This window comes from Anoplophora glabripennis, unplaced genomic scaffold, assembly GCF_000390285.2.
Source record: "Anoplophora glabripennis isolate ALB-LARVAE unplaced genomic scaffold, Agla_2.0 scaffold2, whole genome shotgun sequence".
In the NCBI taxonomy this organism is placed as follows: Eukaryota; Metazoa; Arthropoda; class Insecta; order Coleoptera; family Cerambycidae; genus Anoplophora; species Anoplophora glabripennis.
The window spans coordinates 2,296,824-2,320,463 of NW_019416325.1; the positions used below are offsets into that span (position 1 = coordinate 2,296,824).

Sequence of the window (23,640 nt, forward strand, 5' to 3'; positions counted from 1 at the left end):
GAACAAAATCAGTTCGTCATTTCTGAGATTTTATGAAATGAGTCATTCATTGATTCATAAATTTGTATTGCCGCCACTCTAAACAGTTACCTGTACGTTGCGCAGTGCCACTCCTTTGCCGTGTTGGTTAGGCGATTTTTAACGGTCTGAAATAGTTTAAACTGTGGACGGGATATTTTATTGGAAAATAAACTGTTATTGGGCAGTTTTAACTATTTTATTCAATAAAATACACTAGTATTTTGTGTAAAGGCAGCATAATTATTGTTTGAAAGATTTACGAAAAGTTCAATTGGTTGAAAATAAAGTTGGCAACTGTACTAAGCATCATCGAGGAAAATTGTGAGTCATTATACTCTCGGACTGTGCGTATGGCGTGAGTTCTTTGTGCCTTCGGTGTTTGTTAGGTGTAGTTTAAGTTATATTTAATGTAAATTAAAGTGTCTTGTACGTAAATACTAACTGAATCAAAATCAACTGTGATATGTTAAATTTGCACAGCCACGTGTATCAACGAAAACGACAATATCTTTAAAATCCAGGTTAAAGATGTAAACATTGATACAACGAAAACATTTATTGTAATGTTGCTGCAGCCTGCATTTCAAACGTTATTTTTTTGTAAATTGGGCGGTGTAATATAAAAGTGATAAGTAAAATGGAACGTTGGAGCTATATCTTATATTTATGTATGTGTTTTACATTAATACAGACTCAAGTTACTCCTATGTATAATAGAGGTAAGTGGCTACTAATTCTACAGGTAAAATACAGTTACTCTACTTATGCCTAGTATCTGTACCTATCACGTGTTATGGTGTTGTGCCCTATTGTTTCTAATCTGTTGCTTCCACTTGTTGCGTACCTGTAATGATTTTTGTCACAAAGCAGTTTTAGCAAGAAGGAAATAAGTTTCTTTTCTGTTTAAGTAATGTTGATTACTCACGTTCCTGGAATGATATTTGCGAAACTAGCTTACTCATCCCTGTTAAATGAGACAGTATGTATTTTCTTTAATAAACTAGCTAACTAACGCCCAATTTAATACAGAAATTATTACCATTAAATTCCAAGGACTTTTGCTATTTTTTAAACTACAAGACGTGTTTCAGTACATTGTTGTAGGCATGTCCTATATGAAAGTAACTGATACAATTTGATAAAGGTTTTACTTGCATTACAATGGCTGTATTGTTATTACCGATGTAATTTACTTCTAATTAGATGAATCATCCCAGGCATATAATTTTGTACATTCCCTATGTAATTTAGTTGAGGGTGTCATTTCGTCCTGAGATTAATATAAAAACCCACTTTATATAGCACATTCTATTCCCGTTTTTATACCCTCCAGTGCTAATGTTAGGTTTAACCTGAGGTTATACGTATTACTTATTCAGAATGTTTGGAAACATGAAAATCAACTTTATCAGTTAGGTAGATTTCAAAAGAAATGAAAAATGATTTCCTATCAACGGTTCCTTAAAAAAAATATTTCTTAAATTTCTAATTAAATAGTGCATATAAAATTCGTATGTTTTTCAAATAAATTTATGATCATTTGTTTGGGTAATTGTCCTTTTAATTTTTTGATGCATTCATATATCCTTAATTAATAGACTAAAATGTGAGGATGAAAACAAAGGATGAATTATCAAAGGAGTTGCTATTTAGGTCTCAAGAACCTAATTGTTTGTTAATTAAAATAGTTGTGCTGTAAGCACACCATTGTCTGTAGAAATTAGAAATCCTGGTTTATGCGTATAAAAAAATGTTAGGACGCAAATCCATGATTATTGATTACATTGAGGATTACATTGTAGGAACATCCCTTCAAAGATATACTTTGATTACTTCGTCCACCTTTATGCAACAAAAAATTACTTAGCTTAGATAGTGATTAATTTTTAAGCAAACGCATTTTTTTTTTTTAATACCTTATAGGCGCAACCTGAAATAAAGTTTAGAAGAGAGCCGAAACTTAATAAATGAAAACAAAAGAGGAAGCAGAATCATAAAAGTAGTTAAATGAATGGAATTTTTATATTGAAATGGGAATATATTTTCCTATTTTTAATGATGGATTGAAAACCTGCTTGAATTAATGTTTAACGAAATGTTTGCTGTTTAAGGTGTACATGCCATGTTTCCTAGTTTATCATTAAGTAAATAAGCTCTTATCAGTGAACCCTTTGTGATTGATAAATATGAATGTGCTAAAAATGAAAGTTATTGGAAAAACCTGTTTATTATTAACGAATTATTCTTGGTAGTTGATTCATTTTTGTGTTCATGAATATGCAATATCTGCGATACCCAGTACCATATTAACATTTTTTATTAATGTTCGTGCTCTCATTCATGTAAACAATTTCGTGTAATCGTTTTGCTTTAGAAATTACAAGTATGTACTGAAGTTTTTCAGATTTTCCCACTCATTGAAACGTTAACCCCTACTTACTACTTACTGCTATGTTGTGGATGAGGTTATAGATTGTTTATACTAATTATTCATTTTTAAATTTTTCGTATTTTTTTTTAGTTTCATGATATAAATATAACTTACATACCTATAATAAGAGTATTAAAATAAGGGCTGTTTTTTTTCAACTGTCAGTGAATGTTTATTTGTCAATTAAGTGAGTTTCTTATGCATATGTTCTTTATGAGACAGATATAGATTTAACTGACAAATAAATTTATCAGCAGGCCAAAAAACCGGCCTAAGTTTACTTTGACTTTCGTAAGAATTGGTTTGACAACTAAGATATTTCTAAGAATTTCTAGTCATAGCTAGGTTCTACAAAGTATTCCCACAAAAGTTTCCCAACTGTTTCCGACGTTGAGGTTATAGTGCATGCGTCCTCTTACATGTGACTGAAATAATTGTTTTAATACTCAAATATCAATCAAGCTTGTACACTAAATTACAGCGGTTTCTTCCTCTTATATACCTATATTTGTACATATTTAATAATCTTGGAAATGTGATTTAGGTGGATATTTATCTTAACACACTTTGGTTTTTACACATCGCTCATATGACAATTATCTATTTCTTTAAGATGTTATTGTTTCAAGTGGAAAGCGATTTTTTGTACAGAATTAATCTTAAAGACAAACTTAAAAAACGTCATTTAAGACATTACAATTTCCTGTTGGCTGGGTAGCTAATATATTCATATATGTATTATGTTTGTTTATACCCCTATGAGATCTGATTTAGTGATTTAGTGATTTGTTGAATTCCGTAATTATAGGGGCGTTCCTCACTTGAAAGATATTTTTATGTATGATTTAATGAAACTTCTGTATCATAGAAGCAACGAAAATCAATAAATGGTGAATAAATATAGATTGTTTGTGTAATTTGAGATAGGAAACAGTAGATGATAATAAATATTTCGAACTAAGTACTGTAATCGACACGTAGAATTACATTGTATGAGTCATCCGATTGTGTCATAGAACATCAAAATTTATAAATATGGTTCACCTATTTGTGATAAAGGTACCTATTAGAAAGAAGGCATGTTTCAAAGAAATGGAGCTTTATCGTAATTACACCGTTTTTCTAAGAATCGTTTATGTTATACAGACTTCAACTGAGAAGCATAGTCATAGTATGAATTAATTCCTGGTTTTAGGGCTATGGCCATGTCGACGGTAAGGTCACGCTAGAAATGTTGCCTCAGTACTCGAGTAAAATTTGCCCCAAATTTTTTATATGTTGCTATTTTCAAATTTAAACAGTAAAATTTGATAGATCCGAGTTTTCTATTAAAAATGGTAATGTTGTTTTATACGAAAAAGTAATCCGTTTTCGAGAAAAATCGGTTTAAATATGTTATAACACTTTCCAAAGTGTGCTTTTTTAAACCCATTCATTAATTAATTTTTCTTGGAAATGGAGCATTTTATAGAAAGAAATAGAGTACCTTTTTTGTTGAGGAAATGAGGGTCTATTATATGTTGGCATCTGAATTTGAAAATTTCGGCAAGCAAGAAAATTGGGGCAAATTTCAGCCGACGACACCCCCCCAATAGAGACGCCACTGATTAAATTTTTTGAAAAATTTCATGATCTATTTCGACTTAATGAGGGTTCATGGTGTCAAAATTCATAATTTTTCTTCAACCCATTTCGGAAATATTAAAAAAAAAAAAATCTTCTGTGGGCCCATTTAGTGGTAAATTATTGGACACTAATTATGAGACACCCTGTATAATAACAATGACAGTAATTAAAAAAAATAAATAAAACAGATTTTTCAAGATAATTAAAAAGGGGTAAGAGTAAGAAAAAAAAGTTATAAAAGTTGCATAGCATAAAATTTTACATAAAAATGATTTATTGACTATTCTTATACTATTAAAATTAACAGAGTTAGGGAGGCTAGAAGTTAAGCGATGATATGAGAAATTTAAAAAATCATAAGCAGAAAAATGAATGAATTTCAAGTTTTTTTTTCAATCTACTCTAGAAAAAATAAACTTTCTTTTCAAAAAAATTGATATTTTTTATAATGGTACTGATAGTTACTTATTTGTGAGTTACTAACAACTAATGACCACTAAATAAGTCCATCGCTTATTAGGTCTGTATGAATTAACTAAAATTTTGTGTAATTTTATGTGTACTAAAAGATTTTCACGCCCTTTATTCAAAATCTTTTAATTTTATGATGATTTTGCAAGAATAGCTTTTCGTTTAAAATCGACCTGTTTAATGTAACAAAATTACCATACATATTTTTATAAAAAAACATGTATTTAGTTGATTGTTTGTTTATATTTATGTTAAGTACCTATATAGGTAATCAGTATCTTTCCAATCAATAAATCATAAAGATGTGCCTGGGACTGAAGCATTTTTCGTAACAAATTATTTTAGATAGTATATTCAGTATTCACAATGCATGGAATTTTTCCCGGAATTTTTCTCGGAATTTTTATTCCTTCTTTCATGCCACACTGTACATACATTTTTATGCAAGTCGTCCGTATAGTTTTTAAATTATTTAAATATTCTGATCGTGTTATCAATCACATGTTGAAGGTGTAACTGTCTTCACAACCGATATAAACTACTCGATAATATGCTGTCGTAATATCGAGCTTAAAGCTTAAGGGATATTTACAATACGTATATTCACTTTAAGCCTGCTTAAAGTGATGCGGTCCTCGTCAAAGATTCTTCAAATATACATGGTTTTTTTACAAATGTGAAGAGAGTGAAAATGTATATTACTGATGTAGTCGTTACAGCAGATGCTGCGTACATTTTGCAACTGTTCCGTTTACATGGCTTTGGAGATTATTTGGCAAGTGAAGAGATGCTTTCGAATGTATCGATTTGCACCATCTACATCAGGGGTCGGCAAGTAATTTTAGGTGGGGTCCGGATACTTTTAAAAATTTTTAACGAGGTCCAGAAAAAAATTTATATTTCTTTCAAATTTTCATTTGAAATCAAATTTAATCTGCTTACTAACCATTAAGAACTCAAAACACTCACACAATTGTATAATACTAGAAAAAATGATAAGGTTGTCACTCAAACGTAAAAAAACATTTTTAAAATAATTTATTTGAGTAATTTATACTTTCAAAAAATTTTTGGCGGTCCAGTATTTTACCTTCCGCGGTCCGCCAGTTGCCGACCCTTGATCTACATGATATGACATTAGTTTACGTTTGATAAATACTTGACAACTGACTGCATCATTCGGAGCCTATTATTTTCCGTTACGGAAAACGTAATACACGTATAAAGTAACATTTATCTAATAAATAATAATAATAATAATAATAATAATAATAATAATAATAATAATAATAATAATAATAAAAAATTTATTTGCAGAAAAACAGTTTAACAATGAGAAAGTTAGATTTATACATATTAATTCACCACAATCTGCAAAATAGTATGAACAACAACATGGTAAGAAGAGTTACCTGCTGAACAAGCTTCAGCCTTACATATTCCAGTATTAACTAAGAACAAAACCAATTCTATAGAGAAACAACAAAAAAAAATTAAACAAATTCAATTAACTAATAATATTAAGTATTCAGCCGCATGAGAGAATAAGGAACATATTATGTTTAGAGTATGGGAGAATTGGGCAATGATTTAATATCAGCTGTCAAACTGTCATAAAGGTAATATATATTGTATAAAAATGATCTACAAAATATTCTTGTCCTATGAATTCCAAAGAATTAATTTCAATTCTTTGAACCTGTACATTTGGAGGATTAGGCATGGTCTAATGTATATCTAGTTTTATTTAAAAAAAACTTTTTCTTCTGGATCTTATCATTCCTATCGGATTTTAAATTTAGAATATGTGTATTGAAGTTAATATTTATCTAAATAGCGTATTGTTTATCTTTGAAAAGGCGACAGATTTACATACATTACACATTCCTGTAAATAGTGGGTGATAGCAGGTCACTAACTGACACCATAAATTTTATGGATTTGTATTGATAAAAATTCAATTATTTATCTAGTTTCCATTAAATACGTACGGTAATGTTAATAGCGGAAAATCCATACAAGCAAATAGGTTACATGTTTTAAAAGGTTAACAAATTGCAATATTTATGCTTACGTACACGATTTTTCTGGTACATGTTGTTAGTAAGTATCCAGTTAATTGTTTATTTATATCGTCATCGAACATTGTATCCAAATTGTGCGTGGCTATATAATTAGTAGTTCGTTTGTTATTTCTTTAAGGGGTTTAATAAAATAATGCAACAATGCGCGTTATTTCAAATTTTCCTCTAGTTGCTGTCCCAGATTTTAGGTAATAAAACTACTGAACCTTAATATACTTTAAGAAACATTATTCTTGAAACAGAATGTTCCATTATGATTAAATTTAAACACGAAATATAAATTGTTTAAGTAAAATTTGTAATCAGTATTAAAAAGTTCATTGACTACTATTATTATCTATTACATTTATGAAAATGTTAAGTAATTTGTTGTATTTGATAAAATAAAAAGCTTCTTGTGAAACTATTTTTAAAACGCTGTAAATAAATAAAAATGTATTGAATTTCCCAAAATAGAAAAAAATATTCCAAAGTTAGATTTCATGTAGGTATTCCTTTTTATGCAAATAGAAAGCTTGCTCACAGCGTCTGCAGTTAGGGATGAAAATATACATATATTTATTTTATATTGGATTGTGTCAGGTCAATAATATTTGTACTTATGAGTGCTAGACATTCCTTTGTGTGGATCAATAATTTTATTGGTTCAGATTGTAGAAGAAGATACTGTTATTATTATTTATTTAAATTGCATTGAACTCTTTAATTAGATTTGTAATTAATCATGAATGATATTGTTCTTAATAGCTCTACTAATTAAATGTGCTTTACGCAAATACCATTGTTAATTATGACTGCCTCTCTGTTGTAACTTTTCGCACATTTTTATTCAGTTAATCTAGTAACAATAGGTGTGGATAATGTTCAGTTAAAATAGTTAAATAAATATTTCCAATTGAACTTACAGTTCTGGGAAATTTTGTAATAAACCGCCTGTTATCTTGAAACGTCAAATAAATTATTATTTTATCACATTTAATTATAACACAGAGAGTAGATAAGAAATGTGTATATTGGCTAACAATAAGTTGAAAATGAAATCTAACGAATTTTCCTCGGAATTTTCTTTTATTTGTTCTTTTCTTATCTGAAAATAAGTTAATTATTGTTAAGGGTAGGGCTTTTTTAAACTGAAAGTAGAATAATATGCTTTTCATATCTAATATTTTCAGTTTATAATCGAATAATACTTTTAATATAATGTTAATACATTTTTATATACAAGTCCTCCATTTAAAACTCCCTAAGCCAAACAATGGAGGTATCAATACATAGATTTTTTCAAGGTCTTTTAATTGTTCTATTAAAAAAGTGAGCTTAAGGAAATGGCGACTGTTGAAAATGTATTTTTCCTGGTAGACTCTTTATTTAACGCAGCGTATAAAAGTGTATAATGCAATTGATTAGATCATGAATAGAGCTTTAATTTGATATAAGTCACATTCTATAACTTTGGTTGCTATACAGGGCGTTTAATATTATTTATGAATGATGTGAGGACATTGTTACCTCGAAAACTATTAGATATAGTTAAATTGAAACAATATTACCTAATTTAGTATGAATTAATTTCTAGAAAAGATATTGAATCTTTTAAGATTTTTGAAGAATGCTGAAAATAATTTTCGATTTTAGTGACTGTATATGTAGATTCAAGTTGTGTATATTATACCGTAGCTGTTATGCGTGTATATTGTAACTGGAAGTTAACAATTATATTATAATTGGACGTTAGCAACTATGTCGCACGTTATAATTAAGAAAGGAGAAATAGACCTTTGGTACAGTATAAATATTCACAGACGTTTAAACCTTTATGTGACGTAGCAATCGACAAAGTAACATGTATTATGTATGTCTATGAGTAAACATTTAAAGTATTGTTTTCTTTACAAATAAAAATAACATTAAATGTAAATGTAAAGGCGGGAGACATCACTTGTAATTAACATTAACTAAGGTTTGATCTGTCTGATCAGTTTAAGTTTATGTGTACTAATCATTTCTGATATTCATTAAATACTAGACAACCATTATTTTATCGAATTATCATGTCAAAAGGAAGAATTTATTATAGTAATACTTCCTTAACAGCTACTATGATTGAAAAATACCATGTGAACCAAGTCAGCTGAACATTTCGGGCTATTTTAGTGACATACCTATTTACTTAATTCTTAGGCAGTTATTTGAGGAAAATAGTTTTATGTAATTTAATGTTTTATGACATTTTAATGTAGACGTAAATCGAAGCACTAAGTTAAATATTTATACGTAGTAGATGTTATTGGGAACGCTTTAGTATTAATTATGATAGTTTTCTCTATTTAGTTTGATACTTTAAAACGAGCTTTAAAACCAAAGCAACAAATATATTTTCTGAAACTTGCCCCATTTAATGTTGATTGGGTAATGTCAATCTTAGATTCTTGCTAATGGTACCAGTCTCAACTCTGTACATAATATCAAGGTTAGTGTTATTGATTTTACTTATAGGTACTTTAGATAAGATTACATTTTATAATAGAATCCAAATAGCTGATGTTGCTAAATTATGTTTCACTCTTGTACCTCTAATATTCAGATGCTGAAAATTTAGCTATTCTATTCTATATAGCTATTATAATCAACATTCTGCCAAACTGATAATAATGTAGTAAGGTAATGCATATAGACTAAGAGCCGGATAGGAACATTTTTCTAAACATTTTAGGCACCGTAAGAGTCTATGACTTAAATACTACAACCTAAAAGAAAACATTTGAGCATTATGCCGTCAATTCTCCGTGGCACATGGAGCCACTCCGTGGTCAGCGGAAAATCAAACCAATTTTAGGCCGAGTAAATTAATTAGATAGAAATTGACAGCATTTCGACCCCAGACAGATATTAGAAAAATAAGACATAAAAACGTTATACCGTACAAAAATAACGGTTCTGGAAGATAAATAATTTTCATTTTCCAAATATTTTCACTAATGTAAAAATTATAGAAAACTGTACGGCGTGCCTGATTTTAAATAAAGATATTTATTTGAAAGTTATATTTTACTATGCGGTACGAATGCACTGGCTCTAAGAGCTTTTACCCTTACTCAAATTTTCTCATTTCAAACCCTAGGTAGGTATTCCAAAAAATTATTGAGAAATGTACGGCACCGATTTCAGAGTTTTATTTATGCTCTAAAATAATAAAAAATATAAGTGCCGTACAAAATATTTGGCTAAAAAAAAATTATTACATAATTATGGGTGCTCAGAAGTTAACGCCATTTTTCTTTGGGTAAAAATCATTATTTCCTGAACGGCATAAACGGAGGCAAGTTATTCCACTGTATAGTCTTTATACAAAAGTGCCATATAAAATTATTGGCACCAGAAAAAATCAATTGGCTGTGAATAAAAAAAATTGTTTATCATTTTTGCAATTTGGAAAATCCATTTGACAGTTACTATAGTACTATATATTTTCAATTTTTTTTACTACTTTTTTACGGTTTTAAATTATTGAAGGGTTAATATTAACAAATTTTAATTTCAGGGTTTTCCATAATTAGTAGGATTTTCTAAGGCGTATTCACTACATTATGAAATTATATATTCCTGTACGGCATTTACCCCATACATTAACACCATCAAATGATAATAAAAAATTATATCGCCGTACACTTTTGATGTAACATTCATCGAATGCTATAAAAAATATTTAAATAATTTAAAATCTCAATTTTACTATACTCAATAATTATACGGCATTCATTGCAGATATGAAGGGAGTTAAATATGGAATATACAAATAATATACATATATGCATAAATTGTTTAAACAATAAAATGAAAAGAGATAGTGTTTTGTAAATTCCAAGTACCAATAAAGTACCAATAAAAATGTAAAACTAAATTATGTTAATCAATATATGTTTTAGAATTTATCAGAAGAATCAATGCAAAAAATTTATAATTACCAAAAAATTCAATTTCAATTCAAATTCAATTTTAAGTATTAATTTAGAACCTTTACAGAATGCATCATTTTCATGTTTGATTAATTACACAGGCCAACAAGGAAAAAATTCCAGAGATCAGACACTGCGTTTCCGAAGGCATTTGGCGCGCTGAATCCGAATCTGGCCTCAGAATTGATCCATCACCCTAGGTTTCCGAGATATTCTAACCTAAAAGTGCAAAAAACACGTATTTTTGCTATTTTCAAGGTTATGTAACTTGGCGAAAAAATTTTTTTTCTCAAAACTGAAAATATCATTGGAAACTACTATCTTTCCCCTTCAAAACGCATTTTTTTATTTGTAAAAAGCTTTATTTTTCGCGGAGATATCGTCGATTAAAGATGATCAGTATAGCTTCCTTATTAAACCATGGCTATAACACAATATCACTAAGCGCTACGAGCCTTAGAGGGCTCGCAGCGCTTAGTGTTATTGGGTAATAGGGCTTGAAGTTAACCTTCCTGACGATTAGGGCTCACAGCGCTTAGTGTTGTGGGGTTATAGGGCTTGGGATTAACCTTCCAGACATATAGGGCTTGGGGTTAACCTTCCTGACGATTAGGGCTCGCAGCGCTTAGTGTTATTGGGTTATAGGGCTTGAAGTTAACCTTCCTGACGATGAGGGCTCGCTCCGCTTAGTGTTGTGGGGTTATAGGGCTTGGGGTTAACGTTCCTAACAATTAGGGCTAGCAGCGCTCAGTGTTATGGGGTTAGCCATGATGTAATAATATAGCCATACTGGTCATCTTAAATTGACGATATCTCCGCGAAAAATAGAGCTTTTTCCAAATAAAAAAATGCGTTTTGAAGGGGAAAGATAGTCGTTTCCAATGATGTTTTCAGTTTTGAGAAAAAAATTTTTTTCGCCAAGTTACATAACCTTGAATATAGCAAAAGTACGTGTTTTTTGCACTTTTAGGTTAGAATATCTCGGAAACCTAGGGTGATGGATCAATTCTGAGGCCAGATTCGGATTCAGCGCGCCAAATGCCTTCGGAAGCGTAGTGTCTGATCTCTGGAATTTTTTTTTTAAATTTTGTCGGCCTGTGTTATTTTTCAAACAAAATTATCATAAAAATTATTATTGATTTTACAATTTTATATTATTTTACATCAAACAATTTTATTTTATTTGTTGTATTGGATACAAAATATATATACGTCATAATTGAAAAATAAAAAATAAATTTTGTCAAAACAAACAAATTGAATTGGAGATGTGCGTACACATCCTAAAAATTTTGCATGGAAAAAAAATTGCATTTATGCAAACGTTTTTTTCGAACTTTGAGTTTTTTCCCCTTTAGTGCCACGATATTTATACGTTAATATTTTTTTAATACTTAATTTTTAATGAATTCGAAAAGGGCACAAATGTCGTACAGGAACTTTTCACTAAAATATCCACCCCTTGAGCGGAAAATTCATTTCCTTACTGTGCCATAAAAAATGTACGGCATAATGTCTTGAGGTATAGTTTTACATAGCGCTTTCTAATTTTTTTTAATTTTAGTGTGCCTGTAATAATTTTCCTTATTCTACGTAAAAGGTAAGGGTTGAGCAAGGGTTAAAAGCCCTTACAGCCAGTGCATTCGTACGGCATAGCAAAATATATCTTTCAAATAAATATCTTTATTTAAAATCAGGCACGCCGCGCCGTACAGTTTTCTATAATCTTTACTTTAGTGAAAATATTTGGAAAATTAAAATTTTTTATTCTTTCCAGAACTGTTATTTTTGTACGGCATAAGGTTTTTATGTCTTATATTTCTAATATCTGTCTCAAATGTATTCTTTTAGGTTGTAGTATTTAAGTCATAGACTCTTAAGATGCCTAAAATGATTAGAAAAATTTTCCTATCCGGCTCTTAAGTCTATTACAAAAATGTTTATTTCCATATAATTTTTCACTTACGTTTTCTGCTTATTAATAATTAGCGGTAAGGAGTACATTATTTATTATTAGGGTTACGGACATTGTTAGTTACTATAACAGCCTTCGAAAATGGGCGACCTGTATAAAACGGGTTTAATGATTCACTCATAAATGTAAAATATGCTACGTACGGAAATAGCTATGTGTTTTAATGATTCAGCTCGCATGTCGACCATTCCAAGAAGACAGCGGATACAGTGCATTTGTTGGCGTTTTTTAAAAAAGTCTGCTCAAATACATCATGGGAAGGTCCTGATAAGACACATTGAAATAGGTTAATATTCTTTAACAAAAGATGATGCACCATTAATAAGTTTAATTTATTTTTTATCAGATATACCAAATAACTGATAGTTTTTATTTACAATACATTATTTATCTTAAATTTTGTTAAATACATAATTATTTTTTATAAGAATTTTCAAGATTTTTAATTAACTTACAAATTTGATAAAGCATGTTAACAGAAATACGAAACAAAGGATCGTGATCAATACTGCTACTGCACAACAATGTTTTACATAGAGATGAACAATGCAATTAATAACTGAAATACGTATGTATATGCTGTACTTCTATGTTGGCTTTATTTGAGCATGTATTGAAAAATGAAGAAATTGGTTAAACCTATTACAAATATTCCGTTTGTCATTTTAAATTACTGGGACCCATGCTTTCGTTAATGAAACCATTTTTGTAGTGTTTATATTTAATTTACTTGTACTGTAAATAAGTTCAGAGAGTTTTTTTACTACTGTCCTCATTAAATACCTATTTCGTAAACGCCGTGAAACGTATATTGTACCAGAACATTAAAGTCCACTGTATTTTTTCATTCAATATACGATTATTCCTCGCTGTTTTATAAATAACATTTGTTTATGCATTGGAATGCTAATAAATAGTTAATTGCTTTGATAGTCTGACGTCTGAGGTTATTGATACGCTGCTTTCAATCAATTGTTTTAAATGTATTATATTTGAGAAATTTGCAAGAATGGGATATATATTTATTTCATGCACATACGTGTATTTCAATACCGGAAGTCAGACTGGATAATTAAGATGCAGTCATGATAAGGAGGAAAAATGTTACGTGAATAGATCCCATATAAGTCTTAGTTTCTGATTTCGATATTTATTCAAGACAAGTATGATTGACGACATCTAGTAACAATTTCTATGTATATTTGTTCAATGAATTTCGGTACTTATACGATTGCTGTTACATAAATGGGTAAATGAATGATTTAAAACGAAATATATATTTGTACAAGGTATATTTTTTATTTATTTTATTTATTTATTTATTTATTTAAAATACACATCCAACAGGCGATGCTCAATAACAGGATATGTTAAGTCTAGTAATAAAATATAAAAAAAAATAAAAGAGAAAAATTAACTATGAAAAAATAGAGGAAAAAAAATAGTACAAAAAATAACACAAATATAAAGAACAAAATAAAAAGGCAACAAGCTGTAAAAGACCGATATGACTACATAAGTAAAGCATCTTTTATATCATTAGCCAAACAACAAAAAAGATCGACATTATTTTCTATCTCACTGTACTTGGAAACAATTTAATACAATGGTGATGACTGATGCTACTAGGATGTTACTACGTGCTGCGGGTAGACTAAAAACATTATTACTTCTAGCTGATAGTCGTGGTACTTCGATATTAATATTACTTAAAACGCCTGGACAGTTCAAAATGTTATGTAGAACTTTATACAAAAACATTACTTCAAAAACAGATCTTCTTTTAGCAAGGACATGAATATTGAAAGGCTCAAGTAATGGATCATGCGAAAAACCCTGAGGGGGATATGTACCATCCAGTAAATACACAGCTGATTTCATAAACCTACGCTGTACTCTTTCCAAAGTTGCAATTTGTTTAGCATAAATTAGGTTCCAGAGTATTGATGCATATTCTAATTTAGAATTTAAAATTTAGAACGAATAAAGGTAGTGTAGAGCAATCGTAGTGTAGAAATACTGATAAAGCCTTTGGAATTCCTTATCATGAACCCCATATTCTTGAATGTCTATATGTTTTGTAAAAGATTGTAAAAGAAAGTATATTATGAAATATATTGATGAAAACCAGTTAGGCTTTTGTAAATCTAACTAAGCATAAGTAGAGTTATAGATTAAACATATTTTATAAATTTAATTTTTTTGTTTTTATTAGGTGTAAGTGATAATTCAGTAGATTCTACTTCTACAAAAGATAAAATTGCAAAGATAACTACAGGATTCAATAGGAAGCCGATATTTGTTGATTGCAAATTTTACACACCTTCCGTTAAAGAGGAACAGCCAAGTGGGACACCTGTTATAGCGGTAAGATCATGTGAATAAAAAAATCCTTTTCCTGATTTAATAATAAAATTTTGCAGGTTCATGCAGAAGATAATGATCCAAAAGATGCCGGAGGCATGGTCACTTATAAAATTATAAAACGGGAAGGCGAACGGGCCTATTTTCAAATAAATAATATCACAGGTGAAATTTTTACATCGATGTCATTCGATCGTGATGAGCCTACCCGTCAAAAAGAACTCTATGTAACGGTACAAGCAACTGATAATGGTAGGCCTCCACTTGCTGACATTTGTTCTTTTAAAGTTACTGTGACAGATATCAACGACAACGCACCAAGCTTCGATTCATTTGTAAGAACCAGTCCCTTTGACAATTGTAACTTTGTTAATTTAATGATATACATTTCAGGACTATAAAGCAAACGTAAATGAAGACACAAAACCAAACAGTGAAGTTATGAGAGTATTTGCTTACGACCTGGATGATGGAAAAAATTCAGAGTTGACATATAATTTTGAAAGAAATGAAATATTTTTGAAATACTTTAGAATCGATAGTGGTACAGGACTGGTTTATCTTAACGAAGTGTTGGGGAAAGGAGTAAGTTAATTAGACGTTTTTAATTATTTTTTAACTTATTCATTTATTGTAGAAAAAAGATACGAAATTTACTAACACAGTTATTGTAAGTGATAACGGTAATGATAATAACGAAGGCCCCAAGTCTTCAAAAGCGGAAGTCTCTATAATTGTTGTGGGTTCTGATAAACAACCACCAAAAATTGTCAGCATAGAACCCTCACAGTTAAAGCTACCCGAGAGTTTTATTAATTATTCTCAGAAACTAGTGACAATTGAAGCAGAGTAAGTTATGAATATTATTTGTAGATTTTTTTGTAATAACGTATTTTTTGTTAGATCAAGCATGCCCGAAAAAGAAATTGCGTTTGAGTTGGTAAAGGGTAAAACTGCTCAAACAAATAAAGATCAAACCTTTTTGTTAGTTCCTGAAAATGAGGTGGCTTATATTAAATTAGGTCGACCATTGGATTATGAAATGGTAACTGAATATACGTTAACGGTTCGTATGAGGAACAAAAATCTTATGGACACTTCAATTAATATACATATTGAAATTGAAGATGTAAATGATGAAATACCCAATTTTCTAGAATTTCTTAGAGGCAGTGTTGTTGAAAATGATAACCCAGGAGCACAAGCTATACAGGTACTATATTTCACAAATTAATTGTCACTTTCCACTTAAACTGATATTGAAATAGATATTTTATAGAGCATTTTGCTTAAGTTTAGTCCCTAATGTGTTTCTTTTCTTAAATAATATCAGTTCTTAAAGTAGAATAGTTCTGACTTATAGATGTTGCAAAATAGTAAAAACTCTGTATTTGTATATTATATTTATACGAGGAAAACTAAATTGAACTGCATTATATCAAAGAGAAATCATATCTAAAGATTTTTTATTTCAGGTGAGAGCTATCGATAAAGATGGAACTTCGGCACATAATCAAGTGAGCTATGAACTTGTGGATAACAAAGACATATTTTCAATAGATAAAACAACTGGTATAATAACATCTAAGGTTGTTTTTGACCGTGAGCGTATTCCTCTCTACCATGTCATGGTTAAAGCCTACGATAACTCTCCATCAGCGTTAATACAAAATTCAAGTGAACCCAACATAGTCATGCAAGCATTTCAAATTAGTATTGAGGATCAGAATGATAACAAACCACAGTTTACACGGCCTCTTTATCAATTTAATGATATATCTGAAAGTGCTGATAGAGCTAGTACTGTTGGAGAAGTAACAGCCACTGATAATGACACAGCATCTCTCATTACTTACAGTATAGTGGAAGGCAACATAAATGATGCTTTTTCTATGGAAAATACGACGGGAAGAATTAGAGTGCACGGACAGCTTGATTTTGAACAGATTGAACAATATGAGTTGAAAGTAAAGGCGTTTGATGGCAAATTTGAGGATACTGCCAGAGTCATAATATCTATACTAAATGAAAATGATGAACGACCAGTTTTTGAAAATTATACCAAAGAGGTTAGATTTGAAGAAGAGACACTCATAGAGGGGTGTATTAAAACTATGATTGCTTATGATCCAGATATTAAAAATCGAAGCGCTGACCAACACATCGTTTTTGAAGTTGATAGGCAACAAAGAGATTTTCTAACAGTGACCAATGAAGGTTGTGTTAAATTAATAAAACCCCTTGATAGAGACCCACCATATGGTACCCCTACCAGACAAGTTTTTATTTATGCTTTAGATAGTGACGGAGGTACTAATTCTTTAAGAAGTTTTGCGGAAATTGAAATTGTGCTTGATGATATTAATGACAATGCTCCATATTTGAATGTTACCGAAATTGTGTGGTATGAAAATCAACCACCGGGGTTAATAGGAACATTAAGTGCTAATGATATTGATAGTCCTGAAAATGGTCCTCCATTTACATTTAGACTTGACGAGTCTAATACTCGTGAAATTACAGACAAATTTTCCATTAGCGGTGATCAATTGTTTGCCCGTGTAACCTTTGATAGAGAGGAGAAAAAATATTATGACATATCTATCTCCATAACAGACAGTGGTACGCCTCGACAAACTGGGGTAAGTACTTTAAGGGTTATAATTGGAGATGTAAATGATAATGCAGCCAAAGATGGAGAAAGTAACATATTTGTTTATAAATATGTCAATGGACCAGATAGGGATATTGAAATCGGAAGAGTTTTTGTCGATGATCCCGATGACTGGGATTTACCCGATAAAGTTTTTGTTCAACAAAATCTATTCGACGAATTTTCTTTAAGTAGAACTAATAATGGAATGATTTTAATGAAGCCTACTACTTCGGCTGGAACTTATGTCGTCAATTATGAAGTGACGGAAAGTCATGAACCAGACATTCCGACGCATACAGTTAAGGCTGTTGTCACAATAACTATTAAGGAAATTATTGAAGAAGCTGTTAGAAAATCTGGATCCATTCGCATGCAAGGATCAACTATAGAAGAATTTGTTGGGGAACCTATGGGAGAGGTAAATTAAATAATTATTAAATATATCTACAAAATGTAGAAACATTTTAAATTTTAAAATTATGTAATCTGATAGTGTACATTAAGACGAGACAGTATTTTATGTCATAGGTTAACAATATTTTTTTTTAGAATGGATTTAGCAAAAAAGACCTTCTTCAGCAACGTGTCTCTCAAATTTTAAATACGTCCCTTGAAAATGTCGATGTGTTTACTGTAATACGATCCCCCAACAAAAATGATATGATTGATGTTCGATTCTCAGCACATGGATCGCCATATTATGCACCAGAAAAGCTAAATAACAAAGTTACAGAACATCAAGATAACGTAGGTATTATTCATAACTAACTGATGATGTAATTAAATAAAATTTGTTTTAGCTTGAAAATAAATTAGATGTCGAGTTTGTGATGGTTGGTATAAGCGAATGTATAAACGAAACAGTCTGTCCAGAGTTTTGTTCTTGTACAAATGTCCTTACTATATCAGAAGAACCAGCTGTTGTTTTTACAAATAGGACATCTTTTGTTGGAGTCGGTGCAGTAGTTGAACCAGTGTGTGAAATTATTCCAAGAGAGGTGCCCAATTGCTTAAACGGCGGAATTTCTGGTGAGAATGGCACGTGTAGCTGCCCAGAAGGATTTCAGGGACCTCATTGTGAACTATTAGCTATTGGTTTTGCTGGTGATGGCTGGGCGATGTATCCTACTTTTGATGCATGGAACAATACTGAAATTACAATAGCGATAATGCCTCAAACTGAAACAGGATTAGTGTTCTATGCTGGACCAATGACTACGAGACATGCAGTACTTTCGAAAGGTAAGTGAAATAAATATAAAATTGTTGTAGATGAATTAATTAATAATACACGTAATTACAGTTTATTTATGTCCAAATGTGATAGTTTCCTTTAGTTTTTTTTTCAATAAATGAACTAAACCATGTTTATATATTACAGTTAAAGTAATTAATAATAATAATAATAATTCAATAATGCATTGCATTTAGTATCACCAGTAATATTCTCGAAGTCGATATATAAACTACATCTACGAGTATTTTTATACTAGGGGCACACTATCGGTCAAACGGCATTTTTTTATGTCAAAATCAAATATCTCGAAGAAGAATTAACTAATTGTTTTACATTTTTTTTTAAATTAAAGCTTATTTGATGCAGATTTAGGGAAAATTATTGTGAATGTTATCATCCCCTATTTTGGGGGTGGAAATGAAGGGTGAATAGGCGAAAAAAGTAAAAATTGATTTTCTTCATTCAAAAATCTTATATCTTCAATAAATACAGTGAAATTAAGACACATTTTGGTGGAATCAATGCTCAATTGAAACAAGTTAAGGAAAAATTAATGAAAATATTTTCATTAATTTTACCTATATATGTAATATGTGGACTTAGTCGATAATGTACAAAATCATCACTCTTAACAATTCTGATGATTTGCTAACAGAATGGTGTAAAACTTGAAATGGAATTTTAAAGAAGATTCTTTGAAATTGGAAAACAATCCAAAATAGCAAATAATTTATAAAATAAAAATTTTAAAATTGTGCACATTATGTAACTTATTGCATTTCAATAAATAATTGTTGATATACAATATGTAGGTATTGGCAGTACATATTCATTTTATATTTTCTTGATTTTGTTACCCCTGAAATTAGTGTCGAGCCGGATATAATATCTATATTTTATAACCATTATTATATAAAAAATTTATTTATTTATCTTTTTGTTGTAGATTTTATATCTTTGGAATTGAAGAACGGATTTCCTTTACTAAGACTAAATTTTGGTAATGGAACTAAAGAAATCTATGCTAATAAGAATATTAAAAAATTAAATGATGGTGCTACTCATAAACTCAGGATTACATATACCTCATATGTAAGTTAATTAAATTAAATAAAATTGAGATATTTTAAATAAAATAAAATCGTAGGATGTACAAATTGAAATAGACGATTGTAAAAGCCAGTGCACTACTTGGGAACAAATGGAGGAGAAAGGATTATTAAACGTTAACGGACCTTTGCAGTTAGGAGGGACGAAGTTCAGATTTACTGAGGAAGAATCTAAACAAATTTGGAATCACCTTCCACCTACTCACCTTGGATTTTCTGGTTGTATCAGAAATTTAACATATAATGGATTTTATTACAATCTTGGAGCACCCTCCGATGAGTACAAGTCTTACCCGGGTTGTAACTATGGGGTAATGCAAGCTGTTACTTTTGGAATTGATTCAAACTTCTTAGTTGCAATTTTGGTGTGTGTTGCCATTTTAATAAGTGAGTAATTTATTTTAGCAAGTTGAATTTTATACTACACATATATTTTTGTTTCAGTATTGCTGTTGGCCGTAGTTGTTCACAGACGTAAACAAGATAACTTAAATGAAAAAGATATAGATGACACTCGTGAGAACATAATAGATTATGAAGATGAAGGTGGTGGAGAATGTGATGCTAATTACGACTTATCGGTGTTCCGAGCAAATAATATGATTGATGAAAAACCAATTATGAGAGAAAATCCAGATGTGCCAGCTGACATAAGTAGTTTCTTAGACACAAAGAAAGATGTGTGTGATAAAGATCCTGACAATTTACCATATGACGATGTTCGCCATTATGCATATGAAGGTGACGGAAACAGCACTGGTTCTTTATCTTCCCTGGCATCCTGCACTGATGAAGGAGATTTGAAGTTTAATTATTTGTCTAATTTCGGTCCGAGATTCCGTAAGTTAGCCGATATGTATGGGGAAGATCCCAGTGACGAAGACTCTCATGATGGAGGTGAGGAATCCTGGTGCTAGATTGTTGCATGTTCATAGAAAACAATTATTTTCTATTGTACTTAATCAATTACTGTGTTTGACCAAAGATAAATAATATTTTTGGATAGAACTGACAAGTCTTGTAAATATATATTTTTGATTTCAATTTAATGTAGACTGAGACATAGCAAATGCTATTAGCATTTTTGTGACCACAGACGGTGTAGAGTGTAGGTTTTTCTATATATAGTATTTATTATTAAGGTGAAAGCGATATTTCCACCTAATAAGCTCGTGATAAACACTGTTTCGATCATTTGAATGAAAACCAGGCCCTCGGGCACCAGAAATAAAAAAAATGAACACTTCCAAGATGGTGTCTAGATGGCAATTTCACTGTGATTTTAATATGTAAGGTAGAGTAGGTATCACGTTATTTATAATTTGTTTTTACGTAATAATTAGAAATGCAATTTTTTCAAAAAAGACTATAAAAACCACGTATAATAGTTACAAAATATTTTGAACTAATTTTCTGGAAGTGTACATTTTTTTTTAGGAAAAATAAATATTTTTGCTTTTAATGTAACCCTGATTTTCATACAAAAGTATGAATTCCTTAACAGTGATATTTGAGCTATAAAAGGAAGTGCAAGTAGGTTTCACATGGCCTTAATACTGTGTTTGAATAAGCCTTGTCAAAAAAGGCATATATAAATATATCACCTAATTTTTGTATTATAAAGAATGTGTATGTAAATTATTGACATCTACAATATTATATAAATATTTGAAATGTCTTGACTTAATAACCTTTTATGCTATTATTCTGTGACATGGTGTTTTTCTATAATTTATTTTCTACTATTTGTTAATTTTTTTTTAATATAAAATAGGTTAGGTGTATGTAATCAATATATTTTTCATATACAGTGAAAATAATACGTATAATCAAAATTAAATTAGGTTTAACATAAGTAAAGGAAACGGTTTGTATCAGATCTACAACATCATATTGCATGAAACCTTTTTCATCCGATTATAAAATATAATAATACTTGTATTAATGCTTATGTTGGATAATTTTACCGGACATGTCAAAAATTGGACATTAAAATATATTTATTAAGAGTGGAATATACAAATTTAGTTTTTGGTTTATGGATTGCATTTGGGCTTTTTCTTTATTATTTTCTAAAATCATTTGGTCTAATAGAATTTTTCTTTCCCATAAGCGTGGATATTAACATTAGCGGAAACTATAATTAAAAAAAAACTAGTGTGCAACGAAAATTAAGTTATTCAATTCGACAGTCACATTACTAGTTAATTTAATGATATATGTGGTTTAAGAACTACCGGTTGTCATGCTACTTGCCAATATGTATGTATTCGAGAAATAGCTTTCAATGCTTCTTAAAGCGTTATAGGATAAAGGGAAGTACTCCTGTATATAGATACTAAATTTATTTTACGTGTTTTAAAGATCTTTCATATATCTAGTTCAACATAAGTAGAACCATGACAAATTATAATATTTCATAATCAACAGCTCATTTCATCCTGTTCGATGAAAATAACAGAGCAATATTCATTTGTGACTAATTTTTGTGACAATATTAGTGCTCAAAGTGACTGAATTTAAAAAATGCATTTCAGAGGTCTTAATTTTTATAAAATATGTCATAAGTAACTATTAGAGCTGTTAACACAGGATGCAAAATAGTTTTGGCACAAACTTTACAGACAAAATTAAAAGATCATAAAGTGCAGTCAATGAGACTAGTACCTATATTTATTTTTTACTTTTTGCCTTTTTGGCAATTACTAATTCAGTTATCTATAAATTTAGTTAATTAATAATATTTAGTGTGCTTTATATCCTCATTGAAAGTATTTTATGATGCATTTAACAATATTTAGTTTCTTTCAATCTTAGATAAGTCAATTAGTTTATTGGTTATACTGAAATGCCAATTATTTTTATATAAATCATTGTGTATGTTAAGAACAATTAGTATTTTAATTTTATACAGAGTACAGCATTTATATTTTTAAGTTAGATTATGAACATTCCTTTATTACTTTTGTGATTTTTGGCAGCCATTGATAATTTTTTGTTTTATATATTTTGATCTCATTTGGAGAAATTGTAGTTAAATTTTCATATATTGTTTATAATCTTCATTCCATTGTTAAATAAAATATCATGTTTTTAAAGAATTTGAAAATCTGAAAACTTTACAACTGGATTTTCAAATTTTTTGAGTTGTGCAGTAAATAATCACTTTTATAATTGTATTTTAATAAACAAGTATTACTATATTGATGTTCAAGTGAATTATGTTTTTATTTTCGTATGATACTTCCGTAGCAGTAATGTTTATTTTAAAATGTGCCTTTACTAAGCAAGCTTAGTACTATAGAGTTAGAAATTTGCTCACTGCCATTTATAAAAATGTATAACCTCTATTTTACAATAAAATATATAATGCGTATACTGTTTTTTCAACCTACAATAAATTTATAAGTTCAATGCAAAAATGTACATGGACTAAGTTAAATTAAGGGCAATACAAAAACAGTAACTTATATCTTGTATTATAACTAATAAACACCTGTATTTTGTATCTTCATCAATTTTTTTTACAGCCTTTTTTAACTAGAAAATAATTAACAAGATATTTTTAACATAGAAATCAGTTTGTAATGAAAAAAAAAAAATGGTTTCAATTTTCACCTTGCATTAAAAAAAAATCAGGCAAAACCTATCGATATTTTATACAATATACAAACAATCTCGGTCTCAAAAAATATAGTATAGTCATACAA

The 23,640-nt window shown here is 29.7% G+C and overlaps 1 protein-coding gene across 1 annotated transcript; it reads left to right on the plus strand.

The window, feature by feature from the left end:
- Positions 1–108: 108 nt before the first annotated feature.
- Positions 109–23,306, plus strand: LOC108916892 (DE-cadherin). The gene is made up of 12 exons (XM_018723211.1): positions 109–740; positions 14,780–14,931; positions 14,988–15,263; positions 15,322–15,513; positions 15,566–15,777; positions 15,832–16,141; positions 16,404–18,002; positions 18,134–18,331; positions 18,385–18,826; positions 19,768–19,913; positions 19,969–20,317; positions 20,375–23,306. The coding sequence occupies exons 1-12, from the start codon at positions 659–661 to the stop codon at positions 20,845–20,847; spliced, it is 4,431 nt and encodes a 1,476-aa protein (XP_018578727.1). The 5' UTR covers positions 109–658; the 3' UTR covers positions 20,848–23,306.
- The last annotated feature ends 334 nt before the right edge of the window (positions 23,307–23,640 follow it).